This window comes from Mercenaria mercenaria, chromosome 10 (assembly GCF_021730395.1).
Source record: "Mercenaria mercenaria strain notata chromosome 10, MADL_Memer_1, whole genome shotgun sequence".
NCBI classification, from domain to species: domain Eukaryota; kingdom Metazoa; phylum Mollusca; class Bivalvia; order Venerida; family Veneridae; genus Mercenaria; species Mercenaria mercenaria.
The window spans coordinates 35,193,665-35,211,978 of record NC_069370.1 but is presented as its reverse complement, the minus strand read 5'-3'; the positions used below and the strand labels follow the sequence as shown (position 1 = coordinate 35,211,978).

The 18,314-nt window shown below is 36.1% G+C and overlaps 1 protein-coding gene across 5 annotated transcripts in view; it reads right to left on the bottom strand.

Annotated features, from left to right (window-relative positions):
- LOC123559399 (fibrillin-1-like) overlaps positions 1-18,314 on the bottom strand; it is a 128,616-nt gene that overhangs the window by 9,389 nt on the left and 100,913 nt on the right. For 4 of the 5 annotated variants that reach the window (XM_053552726.1, XM_053552729.1, XM_053552728.1 and 1 more), the window contains 17 exons: positions 17,625-17,759; positions 16,344-16,592; positions 15,606-15,722; positions 14,629-14,751; positions 12,168-12,293; positions 11,750-11,872; positions 10,825-11,088; positions 9,500-9,760; positions 8,261-8,521; positions 6,370-6,486; positions 5,790-6,041; positions 4,840-5,118; positions 4,031-4,066; positions 3,325-3,428; positions 2,224-2,288; positions 1,166-1,323; positions 569-686 (listed from right to left, as the gene is read on the bottom strand). In XM_053552726.1, the coding sequence (XP_053408701.1) occupies positions 569-686; positions 1,166-1,323; positions 2,224-2,288; positions 3,325-3,428; positions 4,031-4,066; positions 4,840-5,118; positions 5,790-6,041; positions 6,370-6,486; positions 8,261-8,521; positions 9,500-9,760; positions 10,825-11,088; positions 11,750-11,872; positions 12,168-12,293; positions 14,629-14,751; positions 15,606-15,722; positions 16,344-16,592; positions 17,625-17,759 (2,788 nt within the window). The remainder of the gene's footprint in view (positions 1-568; positions 687-1,165; positions 1,324-2,223; positions 2,289-3,324; positions 3,429-4,030; positions 4,067-4,839; positions 5,119-5,789; positions 6,042-6,369; positions 6,487-8,260; positions 8,522-9,499; positions 9,761-10,824; positions 11,089-11,749; positions 11,873-12,167; positions 12,294-14,628; positions 14,752-15,605; positions 15,723-16,343; positions 16,593-17,624; positions 17,760-18,314) is intronic. The other variant, XM_053552727.1, reaches the window with a different exon arrangement.

The following is an 18,314-nucleotide window of genomic DNA, read 5'->3' as shown; positions in this document are numbered from 1 at the left end:
GACCCAGATTCAATCTTGGCCTAAAAATCAAGATAAACAATCTGACCATGTTTTATGACGATCGGGTCATAAATTATTATTATTATTATACCAGATTTATATAGCGCCCTTTTCAAATGTGGCCTCTAGAATGTTAACAAGCTTTTCCTTTGATCTGACGTGGTGACCCAATATCAAACTCGTCCAAGATTTTATTGAGGCAAACATTCTGACCAAGTTTCATTAAGATTGGGCCAGAATTGTGACCTCTAGAGTGTTAACAGTCAAACTGTTGACGACGGACGACGGACACAGGGCGATCACAAAAGCTCACCTTGAGCAATGTCTTCATGCTCTGGTGAGCTAAAAATGATATATCCGCGAAAACAAAAGCACAACAAATGCGACCAGCAGCAACTTAATACACTGTGGTAACTTGTAAGCATTTAATTGAATGTAATAATGTCATAGCTCATACGAAATAAAAGACGACTTACGATAGTATTCTAACATTTTCATTATTTAATCAAAGTTTGTGTTAACTCTCCCTAGCTCTTTTGATCAATATACATGTATTTATAACACTTACTCGCACAACGGCTTGTCGTTCTTGACAAGACAAGCATAACCAGCATCGCAAAAATGAATTGAAGCTTCATATGCCTCGCACACCAGCTCATCCGTGACATTTCCAGTGGTTACTGGTACTGTAAAAATAAGACATATTTTTTAATGTAAATAGTTGAACCATGGCAATAAAAAAGCAATTTTTCTTTCTTTTCTTAAAATTTTTGTTTACTGATTCTGGAAGAATTAACTAGTCAGCTATTTATGTAGCGTTTTCTTTAGATAAAGAGCTCTACCTCCCCCCAGACAAAACACACATGCACACAGTAGAAAAATTATCTCTGGATGAGACCATCTTTCCCTACTTTCCCGATCGAAAATAGATCATTCATAACTGAAGGAGAATAAATGAAAAACCCTTCAATTATAATCTTGCAACACATCAAAACAGTCAAAGAGCATACGTGGGGAATTCAGAAAACTTTGAGACTAACCATATAAAATATAGAAAACTATGAATTTAAGCATTTAACAGAAACGCAGTTTTCCATCCGGGCTATCCATGACCTGAAAGCCACATAGTGTGTTGTAACCTACAGAAACATCGAGTGTTACGTACCTGTGGTATTTTGTACAATCATTCCAGTTACTGGACCGGTAGTGTTAAATATCTCAATTGACTCTTGATTCCTAGCCAATATGGCATTAGCAATAGCTACGTCCGGCACGGACGGCTCGAACACAATCACATTGTAATCAGCTATCACACTCCCGTTTCTAGAAATAAATTGTCTTACATATAGAAACTATATACGATTAAGACAAAGAGTAGAGGGTTTTCTTGCTGGACCAACTTAAACAGCAAAACTCTATCTGCAACAAAGCAAACATTTTCGATCTTTTAACTAGTAAAACCAGTGCTAAATACCACCTCCGAATAAAGGCCACTACTATAAACGTTGGGATTTGTTACTGCATGACCCTCAACAGAAATATGTGGGGGTCAGTATGATAAATGGGGAGTGGGGGCAGGCTTTAGCCGAGTCCTCATATCTATCATACTGTCCTCAAATATATCCGCGGAGGGTCACCTATAAACACAATAATTGATTTGTTTTATCGATTTTTTTATTTTTTACCTAGAACAAGATGAAAATCTACTGGCCCTCCATGGAAGAATCGGGGGTCACCACGTGACCACTTTTTAACAAATGAAAATGCTAGAATCTTATGAGAGGTAAAATAATGTCTCTTCTCGTTCAACCATTCAATCATAATATACATTTACTTGCATTATGGGATCAATTTTCAACAATGACCACATTTTTCATATCCAAAAGATGATCTCTACTGACAGGTTTGCCTGTACATCGTATTGGACATACGTATAAATCCCCACCCCCTATCAACTTTCTCCATCCCACCCCCATCCCCATCTAACCCCCAAATCTGAAAAAGTTAATTTGCTAAAGCTTAAGACTTCACGCAAACAACTTTCAGTTCGAAATTGCAGAGCAATGTACAGTAAACTGTTATGATTAGTATTGGCAAACAGCTTTATGAAATTAAGTGGACAGAAATTACAATTTCATCACCAAGAGTAAGCCTACTGAAAGTTTAATAATAACATTTTGTGACTGGATAATAAAAGCTATTGTTAAACAATATTTTACTTACGTTATACTGTTAATGGAGATATAGAACTCAACATTGCCAAGTTTCCTCCCATAGAATATTTCAAGCTGCAAAATAATAAACGCAACACATGATTAAAGTCTTTATTGTACAGCATTATCATTGTTGCTACAGCTCAATAAAATACAATCATTCAATCCATATTGGGTGCCATGCATGCAAATGTCACTGTATAGGACTTGAATATTAAACAAGGCCACCGCCTGAAAGTTTCTCGCCCACAGGAACTTTGACTTAAGAAATTTGTGCAAAATGAGTTTTAAAACCATCTTCCTACGTTTCAAAGCTATATCAGAAACAATTTTTTGAAAAAAATTGTAATTTTTGTGAATTATCAAAGGCGTTAAAAATCTAAAATATCGTATTTTCTTCAAGATTAATGCCATTAGGGGGCCTGGACTCACTAGGGGTGTAAAACGAGTTTTTGAACCATACTACAAGGTATCAAAGAAATATATTTGACGGTTTTTGAGACAGGAGTCATTTTTGAAAAAAAAAATTAAAAAAAAAAAATTGCTAATTACTTCAAGGTCACGTGTGGTGTAAAATGAGTTTTTGAATCATCCTACAATGTTGAAATTCAGAAAAGAAATATATTAACAGTTGAGTTATTTATAATTATTGACGCCGTCTCCACTGGAATTTGGATCCCTTAGTCTCGCTTCTACTAAAAGTGGGCGAGACAAAAAGGGATGAAAATGTGTATGTGCAGGTTGGCAGGTAGCTCAGTCGGTAGAGCATCAGAACAGTATTTGAGGTCCCGATCTAGAGTCTTGTTTCCCTGCACATTTTTCTTTCTTTTTTCTCACAATGATAGACAACCTTTTGTTGGAACAGTGTATTGCTTCTACAGTAAAATAATGTTATATCTTGTTACCTGCACCCTTTAACATAGAAAATGAAATGAAAACTTTATAATCGCAAAGATTAAGCTTGAAGAAAACATTGTCTGTGTGAACGAATTAAAAGGTACAATGTTCCTTATTTTTCATGACTTATGTACCATTACAAACATTGGTCGACAATTTAAATAAACAGACTGAGAAGCAATGTTGGCAAATATTTAGAACAAATTGTATATACCTTCGACTTGAACTCCGCAACATAGAGAGTGTGTGTTAAAGAGACCAGTAAATCGTTGTTCAAGATAATGTCTATTGTCAGTACAACACGCACAATTACCATGGCTAAATGCATAATACAAAGATACATAGTTTAGATTCTTACAAAACATTTTAATAACATCTACACGTATTTTAAACAATATAAGATATCTCCACTCGCTCGAACTCGACAGGACCAGTATTTTGTTGGGAGTTATGAGCAATCGGAAGAAAACATTATATATAAGGGATATTGCCAGGACCGGACGTCGAGTACGAGCGAAGGTTTGTGTCTGAGAATTCTTAGTTTGAGCAAAATAAAGAATGACTGTACAGCACTAAAACAAAGAATGAAAAAAAAAGAGATTCTTTCCGATACTGATAGGTCCGCATAATTACAATTGAGTACTTTTCTGATGAATGAAAAACATTTTGTAGATATCTATAAAGAATATACATTGTACATGTGCAGTATTACTTTAAGGTGACTTGTAAGCCTCTGTCAGGTCCAAATGAAGGTAATAACTCTCTAACTGCAATATTTCAAAGTAGAAAAAAACTCCTTAAATCAGCAAAATGTTTCAAGCACACGACATTTAATTCTATAAAGATCAAATACAAAGGTATAAGAAAAGATAAGTATAGCTGCTTTTCATGTAATTTAGACTTAAAAAGTAGCAGTATACCTGGCCGTGAAGGAGTAGTTGCAGTCGGAGATGTATCTAAAATGAAAAAAAAAGTATACATAAATGAAAATGGTAGTTTCAGCTTAACTGTGTAGGATACAAAGCATTCCATATACCGTGAGGTGCAAGACCACATCAAGCCATCTTATACCAGAAGTCTTCTAAATCATCAATGCAAAACTAGTCTTTTATTAATTAGTGTTTTCAAAGTTGCTACCTCATAAAAGAAAATTAGAAAAAACATGATTTTTAAGTTTTCCGAATTTCCAGAAGTTATATTATTATCAAAATTGTGTTTTATAGAATTCATATTTGCCTTTCTTGTAGTCGTATAGAATGGCAACTCTTGTCTCTTTGTATTTATCAGGTATAAATGTTACATCAAATGCCTCTCTTTATATATTTCAAGGGAGGCCACGATTCAGAAAATAATGAAATCAAATGCTTATTAAAATATTAGTTTGTTTTCAAAACTAAGGCAACTTTTTTTAGTTGTAAACACAAATATCATTATTATGTCTGTTTTTAGTTTTTATGGAAGAGGAAGATCCCATGCAGGTGCCCCTCTGGACATTGTTCCAGGCATAGAACGACACTTGGATAGTACCAGCGACCTTCCGTAAGCCAGCTGGACGACTTTCTGCACATGAAGAATTTTACACCCAAAGCAAGATTTCGAACCCACATTGATGAGGGACATGTGACTTTAACTCAATGGAACGGAGGTCCCTTGAACTGAAATCAAAGGTGTCACAAGTACAGGCTGAATTTAAACAAAAGGTGAATACAAAACAAAGATTTATCTTTACCTAAGACACAGTTATCATTGCTGTCTCTTGTATATCCTAGCAGGCAAGAGCAATTGAATCCACCCTCTGTATTGTGACATCCCTCATTCTCCCTTGTACAGTTATCTGTATTGCGCAAACATTCGTGCACGTCCGTTTCACACCGCGCTCCTTCCCAGAACGGAGTACAATAGCATGTGCCATTAATGTGGTCACATGACTGAGTGGGATTTACTGTATTACTTCTTACACAGTTACATGATGTGCCACAGTTGACACCATACGTGTTGTTCGAACATTCTGAAATGATTTTCACTTTAATCAAGTTCCACGTCGATTTTGCAAGGGCAAAAGTTACAAAGAAGAAGCAATTTATAGAGTTGTAATAAAACAATAGGAACTGCTTCCATTCAAGTTTTCGTGACAAGATTACATTTCAGCTATTTTTTAAATTTAAAAGTATAGCAACATCGACTTTGAAATAATGACATAGTGACATTTAGATGCAGACCTGGAACTCATCCGATCGAGATAAAAGAAAGCGGAAATGTTAGTTTCATGGAAATCTTAGTAGTGAAAAACTGACATCTATTTTTAAGCTTATTTTCGTGAACAGTGCAAAGACTGGCAGCAATTTAATTTGTAATGAGCATTCTGCAACGATTTGAAATTACATCTTGCGATTATTTTGACGCCAGGTTTCGCGACTGGGGAAAGCCAATTTAGAATAAATGTATATTCTATTCAGATGATGATAATTGAACTTTATTTTACATTCAGCTTGATACATGTACTTAGTTATATACCACATTTTTTTATATCGACATGGAACTAAAAAAAATTTAACTCTCACATTCTTTGTATTTATTTCATTATTTAGACATATAACTTTGAAAATGGCAACTCAGCTTAAATCATCGAAATATTGTTTGTAAACAGAAGAAATGTAAATATATGAAACGAAACCTTACCTTGACAAACATTTGTCTCTTTTATATATCCAGTGTTGCAAGCGCACGTGTAGTTTCCTTCGGTATTATTGCAAAATTCATTTAACCCACATGCATTCGGATCTGTAGCACATTCGTCAATGTCTTCGGTACATTCTGTTCCTTCCCAACCAGAGATGCATACACATCCGGTCACTGGATCACATCTTGACGACTGTTCAAGGTCACAGATGCATGGGTTTACACACTGCACTCCCCAGCTATTAACGCACTCTATAAAAACACAACAACATAAAAGCAATAATTTCATAAATGATACAATAAAACATATTCAAGAGATCTGTACGATCTTAGTTATAAAAGCCATCTGTCTTTTTGGGTTTATATATTACAACAGCTGGTTCTCTTCTTTACAATGCATTTGAAATTGCTCACACAGAATGCAAGGTGACAAAGGCCTTTATGGGATTTGTAGGTTTCGGTCCCTTTTTCTGCTGTTTTTAAACAAAAATCAAATCATAACATCGACCCGTCAAGCTGGGCCGGAATTATAGTTGAAAGTTCACACCCCTTGTGTCATTAAAACATTTAAACTGCTTACGAGTGCAGTCGTTTCCGGTTCCAGAATAGCCTACATCACATGAGCAGTTGAATGAACCAATGGTATTGGTGCACTTCTGTGTACAATTATGGGAACCTGTCGTGCATTCATCAGTATCTGCAAACAGAAAACGTGCATGCACTTTAACTAGCATACATCTGCAAACTGAATAGGTATGCTGAAGTAGGTTCGCTCCTTTGAGTATGTAAACTCTCTTCAAATAACTTGACCTTTACCTTGCATATAAGTTACCTCAGCAACAAAAACTGCTGATCATATGCAAAACTACCTGCAAACACAATATATATCAAAGACGGGTGGGCACGTATAGACAGTAAAACAGGTAACAGACTTATAAAGACACATGAGCAGATGTCGACATGTTTAAAATGACACAAATTTCCTTTCTATTGTTGAAAAAATACTATTTTCGGTAACTCTAAATAAAGACTGCACTTCTTGACTTTTACAAGAGCTATCTGATTACAGGGCGCTCAAAAAAACTAGCTTCCATACAATTTTTTTTTCAAAAACTTTCTTAGTTAAAAGAGGGGCATAATTATGAAAACTTTTTGTCACTGACATGGAAACTTGTGCAGAATGTTCATTTCAAAATGCTTAACTTACTATGATAAAGAAAGTCTTCTGTACAAAAAGAGTTCCCTAGACATGTTAGCATGCAAAACGTTCATATCGTTTGTATGTTAAAAAGGGGCAAAATTACACAAAATGTAGGCATGAGCTTTTAAGCCTGCTCTGTGAAATCAATTTATGATGCTCAAGACTTGTGACAAGTTTGAAAGCATTCTGTTAAGCAGATTACATGCAATAAATTTCTATGTCAAAAAGGGTTATAATTTGACAAAATATAAGCTATAGAGTTATTGACACTTGTCCTTGAAGTCACTTCTTGTTGCTAAAGGCATGTGTGAAGACTGAAATTATTTTGGTACAGCAGTTTTTCGAGAAATCTGCTTACATGAAAGACTTTAACCGAAAATTCTAAGTTAAAATGGGGGTGTAATTTTATCAAAATATTAACTACAGTTACATAATTTGTCAGGTAAGGCAAAGAGCTATAAAAAATAAATAGATTGGCAACTTGAAAGGCATATAGAGCAAATCTCGCCAACCTCCCGTGAAAAAAAAACGAGATCTCGTAAGAGTCGTTTACCGGAAGTGGCGCTTTCTCCACGCGCCATTTTGTATGCGAAAGCAATTATTCATCGGTAAAATAATTATCACCGTATGACCATGCTTCTTTCGATGGCAAAAAAAAAACGTGTACTTCGTGTCTTAAGACCATTTCACATTAAACTAATTTTGTTTTAGAAGCTAACGTGTATTTTAAATGTAGTTTTAAAGGTACAAATTGTAACTCCATGCTCGCCGATGCTTGTTTTTAGTAAGATAACGCCGAATCACGCTCTGACACGAGCTCACGCGAGATTACAGCCAGTTGCCATTCTATGTATTTTATACTTCTTTGGGTAAGGTCATCATATGATAGGAAAGGGTGACATCAAATTTTAAGTTTTCGTATTAGGAAACTTTCAAATAGTAAAGCTACGGAGCAGTCCGAGATAGAAGTTTGATTGTTAACTTTAAAATGTGTATCAAATAATAATATGCGAAGTTTTATCGAAAGTATGTGCCTCTGTCGACCAGTTGATTCAACAGTGGTAAATGACTTCTAATTCTCACTAATTTTCTGCATCCCTGTTCATAATGCAACCTAAATAATAAACTTTAATGGAGTCTTTATGGTAATAATACGCATACAAAAAATAGTCCAAGCAGAAATTTCATACAAGAACATGGACTATTTTCTGACTAAGAAATTTTATCACCAGACTCTAAAAATGGTATTCCAGGATCACTTTCAACCTACCTTCACATTTTCCATCATTAGTCTTTGTATAGCCCGTGTCACAGTTACAGACATATGAACCGTCCGTGTCTTGACATGTAGATTTTTCCGGACATGTGAACGTGTTTTGCGTGCATTCATCTATATTTTGACTGCAGGTATTTCCTTCCCAGCCAGCTTTACATGTACACGAACCATTTACAGTATTACATAATTCTGTATTGCCAGAAACACATGAACATACATCGTTGCAGTTAACTCCAAATAATCCTTGCTCACAAACTGAAAAGATACCAAAATGTACGGATAAGTCAACTATATAAAGGCACTGACCTCAAGATTTTGGCTAAAAATGATCTTTCTTTAGAACTGAAGTTTTTTCATATTATGAACATCAGAACATAAGTTTTTGTCGCTAAACTAGCTATCTTAAAAATGCCAAATCAAGAAAAAAATGCCCACGTCGGGAACTGAACCCGGGCTGCCGTGTCAATAAAAACTTTTCCGCTGTCTTTACCAAGACCGCCCTGGAGGTGATATGTTTTAACATGTTAAATATAGATATTTTGTAATAAAGGCAGTTTACCTCAGGTAAAACGTTACAAGTGCTTTTCAATTTTCATTGTAAAAAAATAGTAAAAACAACTAATTCTCACGTGTTTCCATAACATATAGTCTGTCAGTAATTAAGTTTCAAAGCTTTCTTTTGAAATATAGCATTAACCTCCTGATACCTTAACTTTTTCTCTTTTTTTGTTGTCGTACTATCTGGAGGCCAGTGCCTTTAACAATAATTTTAAAATTTACTTTTTTAGAACTGACTAAAGAGCCTTGTGATAAGTTGGTTTTAACCAAAGGAACATTGTTATCCCCAAAGACACTCTGATAATAATAACAGACAGAAAACACTCCAATATACCAAATCAGCCATTTAAGCTTTCTTTACATATATGTATTTCTAACCATCTGAATGTTTCCAGTAAATAAAAAACTATTTATCCATATATATATGTCACTTATATTTTGAAACTCTTCACAGCTTGCTTCAGGTATTAGCAGTTTTAACAGAAATTCATAAAAACATAACTGAGCCGTGCCATGAGAAACCCAACATAGTGGCTTTGCGACCAGCATGGATCCAGACCAGCCTTAAAAAGCGAACAGCATGGATCCTGCTTGTCACAAAGCCACTATGTTGGTTTTCTCATGATGCGGCTCATATATTTTTCAATACAAAAAGAATGTGTATTTCAAAACTACCTTCGCATGTCATGTTGATGGTCTTGATAAATCCAGCATCACAGTTACATCGGTATGAACCATCTGTATCTTCACATGTGGAATTATCTGGACACGTGAACGTGTTTTCCGTGCATTCATCAATATTTTGACTACAGGTCAAACCTTCCCAACCAGCTTGACATACACATGATCCATCCACAGCATTACAGGTGTCAATGTTACCAGCAACACATGTGCAATCGCTGGCACAGTCAACTCCAAACGTTCCTTCACCACAAACTGAAGACGAAATAAAACTGTGCTGATTTAGATATACACAGGCAATGAACGGAGCAGTTAGTAACACAATAAATAAAGCTGTCAGATTTGCGAAATTTTAGTGGTAACAAAATAAACGAAACAGTCAGCTGACAGTAACGTAGTTACAAGAGCTACAAATGTACAAATATTTCAGTCAGATTGGGGGTTGGGGGTTGGCCTTAATATGATTAATAGAACAGCTGTTACTGGATGAGTCAGATCTTTGTGTATGTGGTGATAACATAATCAACAGAGCAGTCAGACTTGTGTGGATGTGGCGGTAACACAATCAACAGGGCAGTAAGATGTGTGGATGTGGCGGTAACACAATCAACAGGGCAGTAAGATGTGTGGATGTGGCGGTAACACAATCAACAGGGCAGTCAGATGTGTGCATGTGGCGGTAACACAATCAACAGGGCAGTCAGATGTGTGCATGTGGCGGTAACACAATCAACTGGGCAGTAAGATGTGTGCATGTGGCGGTAACACAATCAACAAGGCAGTAAGATGTGTGGATGTGGCGGTAACATAATCCACAGAGCAATAAGATGTGTGCATGTCGCGGTAACAAAATCAACAAGGCAGTAAGATGTGTGGATGTGGTGGTAACAAAATCAACAGGGCAGTAAGATGTGTGCATGTGGGGGTAACACAATCAACAGGGCAGTAAGTTGTGAACATGTGGCGGTAACACAATCAACAAGGCAGTAAGATGTGTGCATGTGGCGGTAACACAATCAACAGGGCAGTAAGATGTGTGCATGTGGCGGTAACACAATCAACAAGGCAGTAAGATGTGTGCATGTGGCAGTAACACAATCAACAAGGCAGTAAGATGTGTGGATGTGGCAGTAACACAATCAACAGGGCAGTAAGATGTGTGCATGTGGTGGTAACACAATCAACAAGGCAGTAAGATGTGTGCATGTGGTGGTAACACAATCAACAAGGCAGTAAGATGTGTGCATGTGGTGGTAACACAATCAACAAGGCAGTAAGATGTGTGGATGTGGCGGTAACAGCTTCTCCTCATACCATACCTTGACAAGTTCCATCTCCAGATTTGAAGTAACCGGCATCACACTTGCAAACGAACGAGCCTTGAGTATCAACGCACTGAGAGTTGGCAGTGCAGTTGTGAACTGCCAGATCTTCACACTCATTGACGTCAGTGTCGCATGTGTCTCCGCTCCAACCGTCATTACAGTTACACGTGCCATTGACATTGTTGCAGGACAATGTGTTAGTAGTATTGCAAGTGCAATCCTGTGTACAATTGTCGCCATATTTGAATTTGGTGCAAACTTAAAAGAAGTAAATTAAAACATTACAATCAAATACACAAATTTCAATGACAAACAACAACAACGAAAATTTGAGCATTGTATAGCCACTATGCTTTCTATATATATGTGTGAAATATATCTTAAAAGCATATATACTATATGGCTGACTAGAGAAGACTTTTCATTATACCAACTTAAAATAATCCAAATATTACTTCCATCTAATTTCAAAACAATTGTTTTTGCTATACAAATTTAAACTAATCCAAATATTCCTTCCGTCTAGGTTCAAAACAATTTTTTTTCTGCTATTCCAACTGAAAAGAACTGCAACATTCCTACCATCTAGTTTCAAAATACCTGTTTTTTGTAAAACCAACTTTAAACAATCCAGATATACCTTCCATCTAGTTCCAAAACATTTTTTTTCTGTTATTTCAACTTAAAAGAACCCAAATATTCCTTCCATCTAGTTTCAAAACAGCTAGATTTTTTTGTTATTCTTACTTACAAAAACAACCCTAATATTCCTTTCCATCTAATTCCAAAAAAAAAAGTTTTGTTCTACCAACTTCCATCTGATTTCAAAACAACTGGAAATTATGGGAAGTACTGCAAAAAAAAACAACAGTAAATACTAGAACGAGTCGTATTTTTTTGGAATTCATTAAAAAATTACCAGAACATGTTGACAGGTCAGCATCTAACTTATATCCTAAGTTGCATGAGCACTCATATCCGCCACTGGTTTCGGAACATTGCTGTGAGCAAGGGTTTGGGTCTCCATCACATTCAGCGATATCTAAAACAAATTATCTCATAATATTATAAATATAAACTCACTTATTAAACCGCGTGTTTAGTAGTGAAAGTCAGATCAAGTTCTAGCACGTTTTGTGTTCACTACTTGTACGCGTATTAAAGTCTCAGTCTTTATATCTCTATATCTTTCACATCCTATGCACGTAATCAAATGGGCGTCTTTTTAGAGAAATCACCAAATAATTATCTCGGTACTTATCTAGCTTTAGCGAATCTGTTCGCGAGCCTTAACAGTTAATCTTACGGCAGAAATAAGCCGCTATATGTTTCCTTACCTTCGCATGTCGTGGTCGATCCAGATACGAATTTGAAACCAGCCTTACAGGAACAGGTCGCCACATTATTGACAACTGCACACTCGGTGTTTAGCCCACACGGACTTGGATCACATGCATTGTCCGCTAAAAATGTAATAAATGGTGTATCAAATGAGATACAGACCAAATAATGAATGCAAAATAAGAATGTTTATGATTATTTTAAAACATCATTTTTGACTACTAGTATTAAGCGGACTGAATGTTATTTTGTAACATATTTTGGGATTTCACATATTGGCAATAGGCGTTATGGTGAGAGTCTGTTGGATAAAAATACATCATTCTGTTTTCTTTGAATAACAGATTAAAAACAAGAGGGTCATGATGACCCTGGATCGCTCACCTTGAGTAATATGAGCTACATGTTTCAAATATCAAACTGATGCTAAAATATTAAGAAAGTACGTCAGTAAATTACATTCATGGTCACTGAAGGTCAGTTTTAAAATCGGTGTGCACAACTGTACATGTCAACCAAATTTCAAGGCTGTATCTTAAAAATAAACAAGAAAGTAGATCAGTAGGTCAAGGTAACAGTCAGGTGACTAATCTCTTGGGGTCATCAGGTAATTATAACTAAACAGTCTAGGAAATATGATCTGATAATTTTTTTGAAGTATTATTTCTATATAACTGATATAATAAGTGACCCCCAGGGCAGGTCCTCTTTTCACCCCAGGGGTACAATTTGAACAATCTTGTTAAAGATCCACTAGGCAATGCTACATACCAAATATCAATGGCCTAGGCCTTAGACTTTCAGACGAAGATTTTTAATTTTTTTCCTCTATAAGTCTATGTTAAACTTGGGTCCCCCAGGGCAGGGCCTCTTTTCACCCCAGGGGCATAATTTGAACAACTTTGGAAGAGGAACACTTTGCAATGTAACATACCAAATATCAAAAGCCTATGCCTTTCAGTTTCAGGCAAGAAGATTTGTAAAGTTTTTTCTTATATAACTATATGTAAAACTAGAGACCCCCCGGGGCAGGGCTTCTTTTCACCCCAGGGTAATAATTTGAACAATCTTGGTAGAGGACCACAAGACAATGCTACATACCAAATATCAAAGGCCTAAGTCTTGTGGTTTTAGACAAGAAGATTTTTAAAGTTTTTTCCTTTATAAGTCTATGTAAAATTTGGGACCACCGGGGCAGGGCCTCTTTTCATTCCAGGGGCACAATTTGAACAATCTTCATAGAAGACCATTAGGTGATGTCACATGCCAGATATCAAGGCTCTGTGCCTTGCGGTTTTGGACAAGAAGATTTTTAAAGCTTTTCCTTTCGGTTGCCATGGCAACCAGAGTTCTGCATGGAATTAAATTCTTTGAAAAAGTTTGAAAGAGGACCACCCAAGGATCATTCCTGTTAAGTTTGGTGTAATTCTGCCCAGTGATTTTCAAGAAGAAGATTTTTTTGAGAAAATGTTGACAGACACAAGACACACGACGGACACCAAGCGGTCACAAAAGCTCAACATGAGCCGAGCTAATGATACAAATATTATCTCATAACTACCAAAATGCATGTGTATCACTTTAAGCTTTTTCCAATATTTAAAATAAGAGTAAAAATTTACATTGAAAATGAAATGAAAGTTTCTAAGTCACATCAAAAAGCGAAATCACTATCTTTGTTATAAATGTATGTACACATTGTCAAGCTATTAAGTACTGAACTCTCAAAATGCAAAAATGGAGAATGACTCGTAATTTGTAACTGCCCTAGGAAATGAGTTAACAAGAGTATTGAGGGACTTAAGTGAGTTTCAAATTGTCTCCCTTAGAGGATTATGTTCAAGATATGGACCCACCATCTGGAATCCTCTGACTTTATCATTGTTTTGTCTATGAGATATCTTGCAAATCTGTGAAATTAAATGTCTGTAATGTCCAAATTAAGACACTCGTGTGTTTATAGAATATGCAGCTGAAGGCATCATTACATTAATAGTCATGATGATCGATATCTTAGCTTCATTTACATCATATTGTTACAAATAACATAGCGATAACAACAGAGTAATACAAATGAAAGGACCTATTTTACTTACTTTAGAGAGTATGAAAGGGAGATAACTGACCAGTGTCTCCAATTGCCCCAATTAATTGTACTATTGCCCAAGATAATCACCTTACGTATACAATAGCCATAGATAATGTGTTGTCTTCTGTGTTTAACTGCCCGAAGTAATGAACATAAGTGTGCAACTGCCCTAAGCAATGTTCTTAATTGTACAGGCAGCTCAGATGATGAACATACGTGCAAAACATACCTCAGGCACTGAACGTTATTGTACACATTTCTCTGTTAATGAACCTCTGAGGCTGTGTTTTTAGTGCTCCGTGCTTCAGAGAAATCTACCCTTACCTGTTATCTTTTGCAATAATAAGTGCACCAGGTTATGAACTTACGTATACACGTGGTCCTGTCTGTAAGATCAAGGTGATATCCTTCATTGCAAGTGCAGCGATAATTTCCGATGTTGTTTGCGCAAATCTGTGAGCATTCATGTTGACCTTGACACTCGTCTATGTCTTTATAAAAAACAAGGTTAATGTTGAAAAGAACTTAAAATCCAGTAATGTTTTAGGGGAAAATGCAAGCATTTAAAAAAAAAATCTTTTTTTTTTGCTATTGTTGATAATGATTGCTGATCAACAATAGCTGATTTACTATCTAAAAATACAGAAATACAAGTACATTTTACCATATATTATCCACAGAAGTCTATGAATACAAGTGTAAAGCTGCTTAAATACAGATCTAGACCCAAGTTCAGGTTGGTTATCAAGAAATCATATGGTGTGTGGTAAGAGCCATCGTGTCATCGCTTTGTCAACGCCATTGCAGTACAATAGTGATTACATATCAGTACATTTAAACAACGCAATATAAGTTTGTGTTTTTGCCAACGCACCATTACACCGTTGTCCTATCACCATAGTGCCACTGTTTTATCTCAACTTACTGCTTTCGATAAGTTTTTATTATCACAACCAAATGCATAGAATATTAGGACTAAATATCATCAAATTAGATCGGCTAACTAAAGTGTGAGCTCATACTCAGACTAGATTATCATAAATTCGAATGCAGGACAATACGTTTGTTTTTCGTTAAGGTTGATGTAAAGAAGAGGGCCTGTAAAAACAATCGGAAAATTACGTATTCACCGTAAGCAATTTCGGCATTCTCCATTTTTTACAAAAAGCCATGTACATTATCAGCTGCATTTACACCCGAAGGATGCCGAATGGCCTAACGAGAATATGTAATCACACGGAAATTGCCGAGTGTCTTTACGGGTTCATAACCTTCAAGGCCATTCGTCTGCCACAAAATGATATTGACATGACAGACGAATAGATGAAATATTGTCGTTGCTTACCATTGCAGTTCGCTCCATCTTGAAGAAAGCCAGGCTTACAGCTACAGGTGTAGCTCCCAGGGTTGTTCTCACAGGTCTGACTACAGACTTCCGGTGTGTCAGTGCACTCGTCCACATCTGCCAGTAAGACATAATTGGTATGCAAAAGTAAGGCTTTGCTTAGAATACAGAAGTGACATAAGTATTGTATGACATCTGCACGATATGCATGTCCTTTTCACAAGCAAAATGATGTCTTTTGGACATTAACATTTCGGAATAATGAATTTGGTAGCAATCATGCTAGACCTTTCAATATTTGTATCATCATATGATTATCTTTTTTGTTTAGCTACCTCTTATACAGATCAGCCAGTAGGACAGCTCTAATCATATTGCGTTGCAGGGTACTTCTATATAATATAGAACAGCCTATAGTTTTCTTGACTTTTTATCTCAACAGAAAAGAGATTGTAAAAATGAGTTTTTTTTCGTTTTAAATACAGTTAAGCCTGTTCTAAAGACCACCTCCAAATAAAGATCACTCTTAAAAGTTAGAACAATCTCTTTAGGAAAAAAGGAAATTGAGTATTTTTTTTTTAAATTTTAAATTCAATACGAAATAACGTCTAATAGCTTTCTTCTAGGTTTGGGGTGACAGTGGTGGACACAATCTAGGTTGTAGAGATTCTGAATGTTGCAAAAGGAGTTGTGGTGGCCAAATACATATACGTCTAATTATATATGGCTAATACTGACCTTTGCATACATTATTGTCCAGTGTATACCCTTTCTTACAAGTACAACTGTATGACCCAAGTGTGTTTGTGCATTCCTCGTTTTCTCCTGTGCACGGAAAGTTTGCACATTCGTTCTTGTCAATGGAACACTTTTCACCTATCCAGCCTTCCTCACAGACGCATCCTGTCTTAGAATCACACCTAGTCGCACCAACTCCACAAGCACATTCATTTGCGCAACTCTCTCCGAAATGCTCGGAATCACATGCTGTTTACAAAACAAAAAATTCTAGCTTTGAAAAAGAACTTGCAAAACCTACAATGTTACAAGGAGATTTATATCTTTTAAAAACTTATTTTGAGGACAAATATCTTCCAGCTCTTTGTAATTAAAAGCTTATAGAATTTGTTTAAAACGTAGGGTTCATCACTCAGATCAGTATATATTATAATTTTTTACTATTAATTTGGACCATTAAAAGTTATTTGTGAAACATGCATGTCCATCTCCTTGATGGCCTGTAAATTTTTTAGTCAAAAGATCACTACGACCTTGAACTTTGACCTTAGAGAGGTCATCTACTGACCAAGAGCAACCATCCTATGCTATTTAAAGGCAGCAGGCTAAAGGATTCTTTGGTTAGCCTACTAAGCAAAAATCATTTTCACATTCAATTGTCACCTGAACATCTGATCCACTGATCCCAAAACATAGGGGCAATCATTCTATTAAGTTTGACAAATGTAAGCCGAAGTATTCTTTACTTATTAAGTGGAAACTGTTTCAGTCTCAATGTCACAGTGACCTTGATGTTTGATCTAGTTACCCTAAAATCAATACGGGTCTCAATGTCACAGTGACCTTGATGTTTGATCTAGTTACCCTAAAATCAATAAGGCTCTCAATGTCACAGTGACCTTGATGTTTGACCTAGTTACCCCAAAATTAATAAGGCCCTCCACTGACCACAAGCAATCATCCTACGAAGTTTGACAACTGTAGGCCAAAGCGCCCTTCAGTGATTGAGCTGTTACCAATTATCAGCCTCGGGGTCACTGCTGATTTTGACATTTGTCTCCAAAATTAGCAATTATTCTCTAGTTATTTTTATTGTAAACCAAATTTACCAACAAACAGACAGACAGACAGACAGAAAGACAACAAGCAATCTTGGAAAGGTGGCATCAAAGTTGGTTTCCCTTGAGTCTTTTGTAAACTTCAAAGATAATCTCAAAGTGCAGAAAACTACAGATACTGGCGCAATTCACAATTTTTAACTTTGAGTCCATTGTAGTCTACCTTTACATGTTCTCTGGTCGTTCTCCAGTTTGAACCCCGGACTACATGAGCAACTATAACCTCCTTTGAAGTTGACACATGTGTCATTCTCACTGCACATATTCAAATTCAGGGCCGGATCGCATTCGTCAACGTCTGGAATAGATAGAAGTCAACTTAAGTCAAATTTTCATGCAAACAGATTCAAGCATTGAACAGAAATTAAATGAAATTTCTTATGAACAAGAGGGCCAAGATGGCCCTAGATCGCTCACCTGAGAAACACACCATAACAGTGTAAACAAGTTTGACCTAGTGATTTCATGGAAACCAATTTTCATTAAGATTGGACCAAAAATGTGGTCTCTTAAGAGTAAAAAGTATTTTCTTCAATTTGACCTTGTGACCTAGTTTTTGAGCCAAGATGACCTACATTCATATTTGACCTAGATTTGATCAAGGCAATCATTCTGACTAAATTTCATCAACCTCAATTGAAAAATACAGCCTCTATCACATACAAAACGTTTTTCTTTGATTTGTCCTAGCGACCTAGTTTTTGACCCCAGATGACCCATATTCAAATTTGACCTTAATTTCATCAAGGCTATCATTCTGACCAAATTTCATGAAGATCAATTGAAAAATACAGTCTCTATTGCATACACAAGGTTTTTCTTTGATTTGACCTAATGACCTAGTTTTTGACCC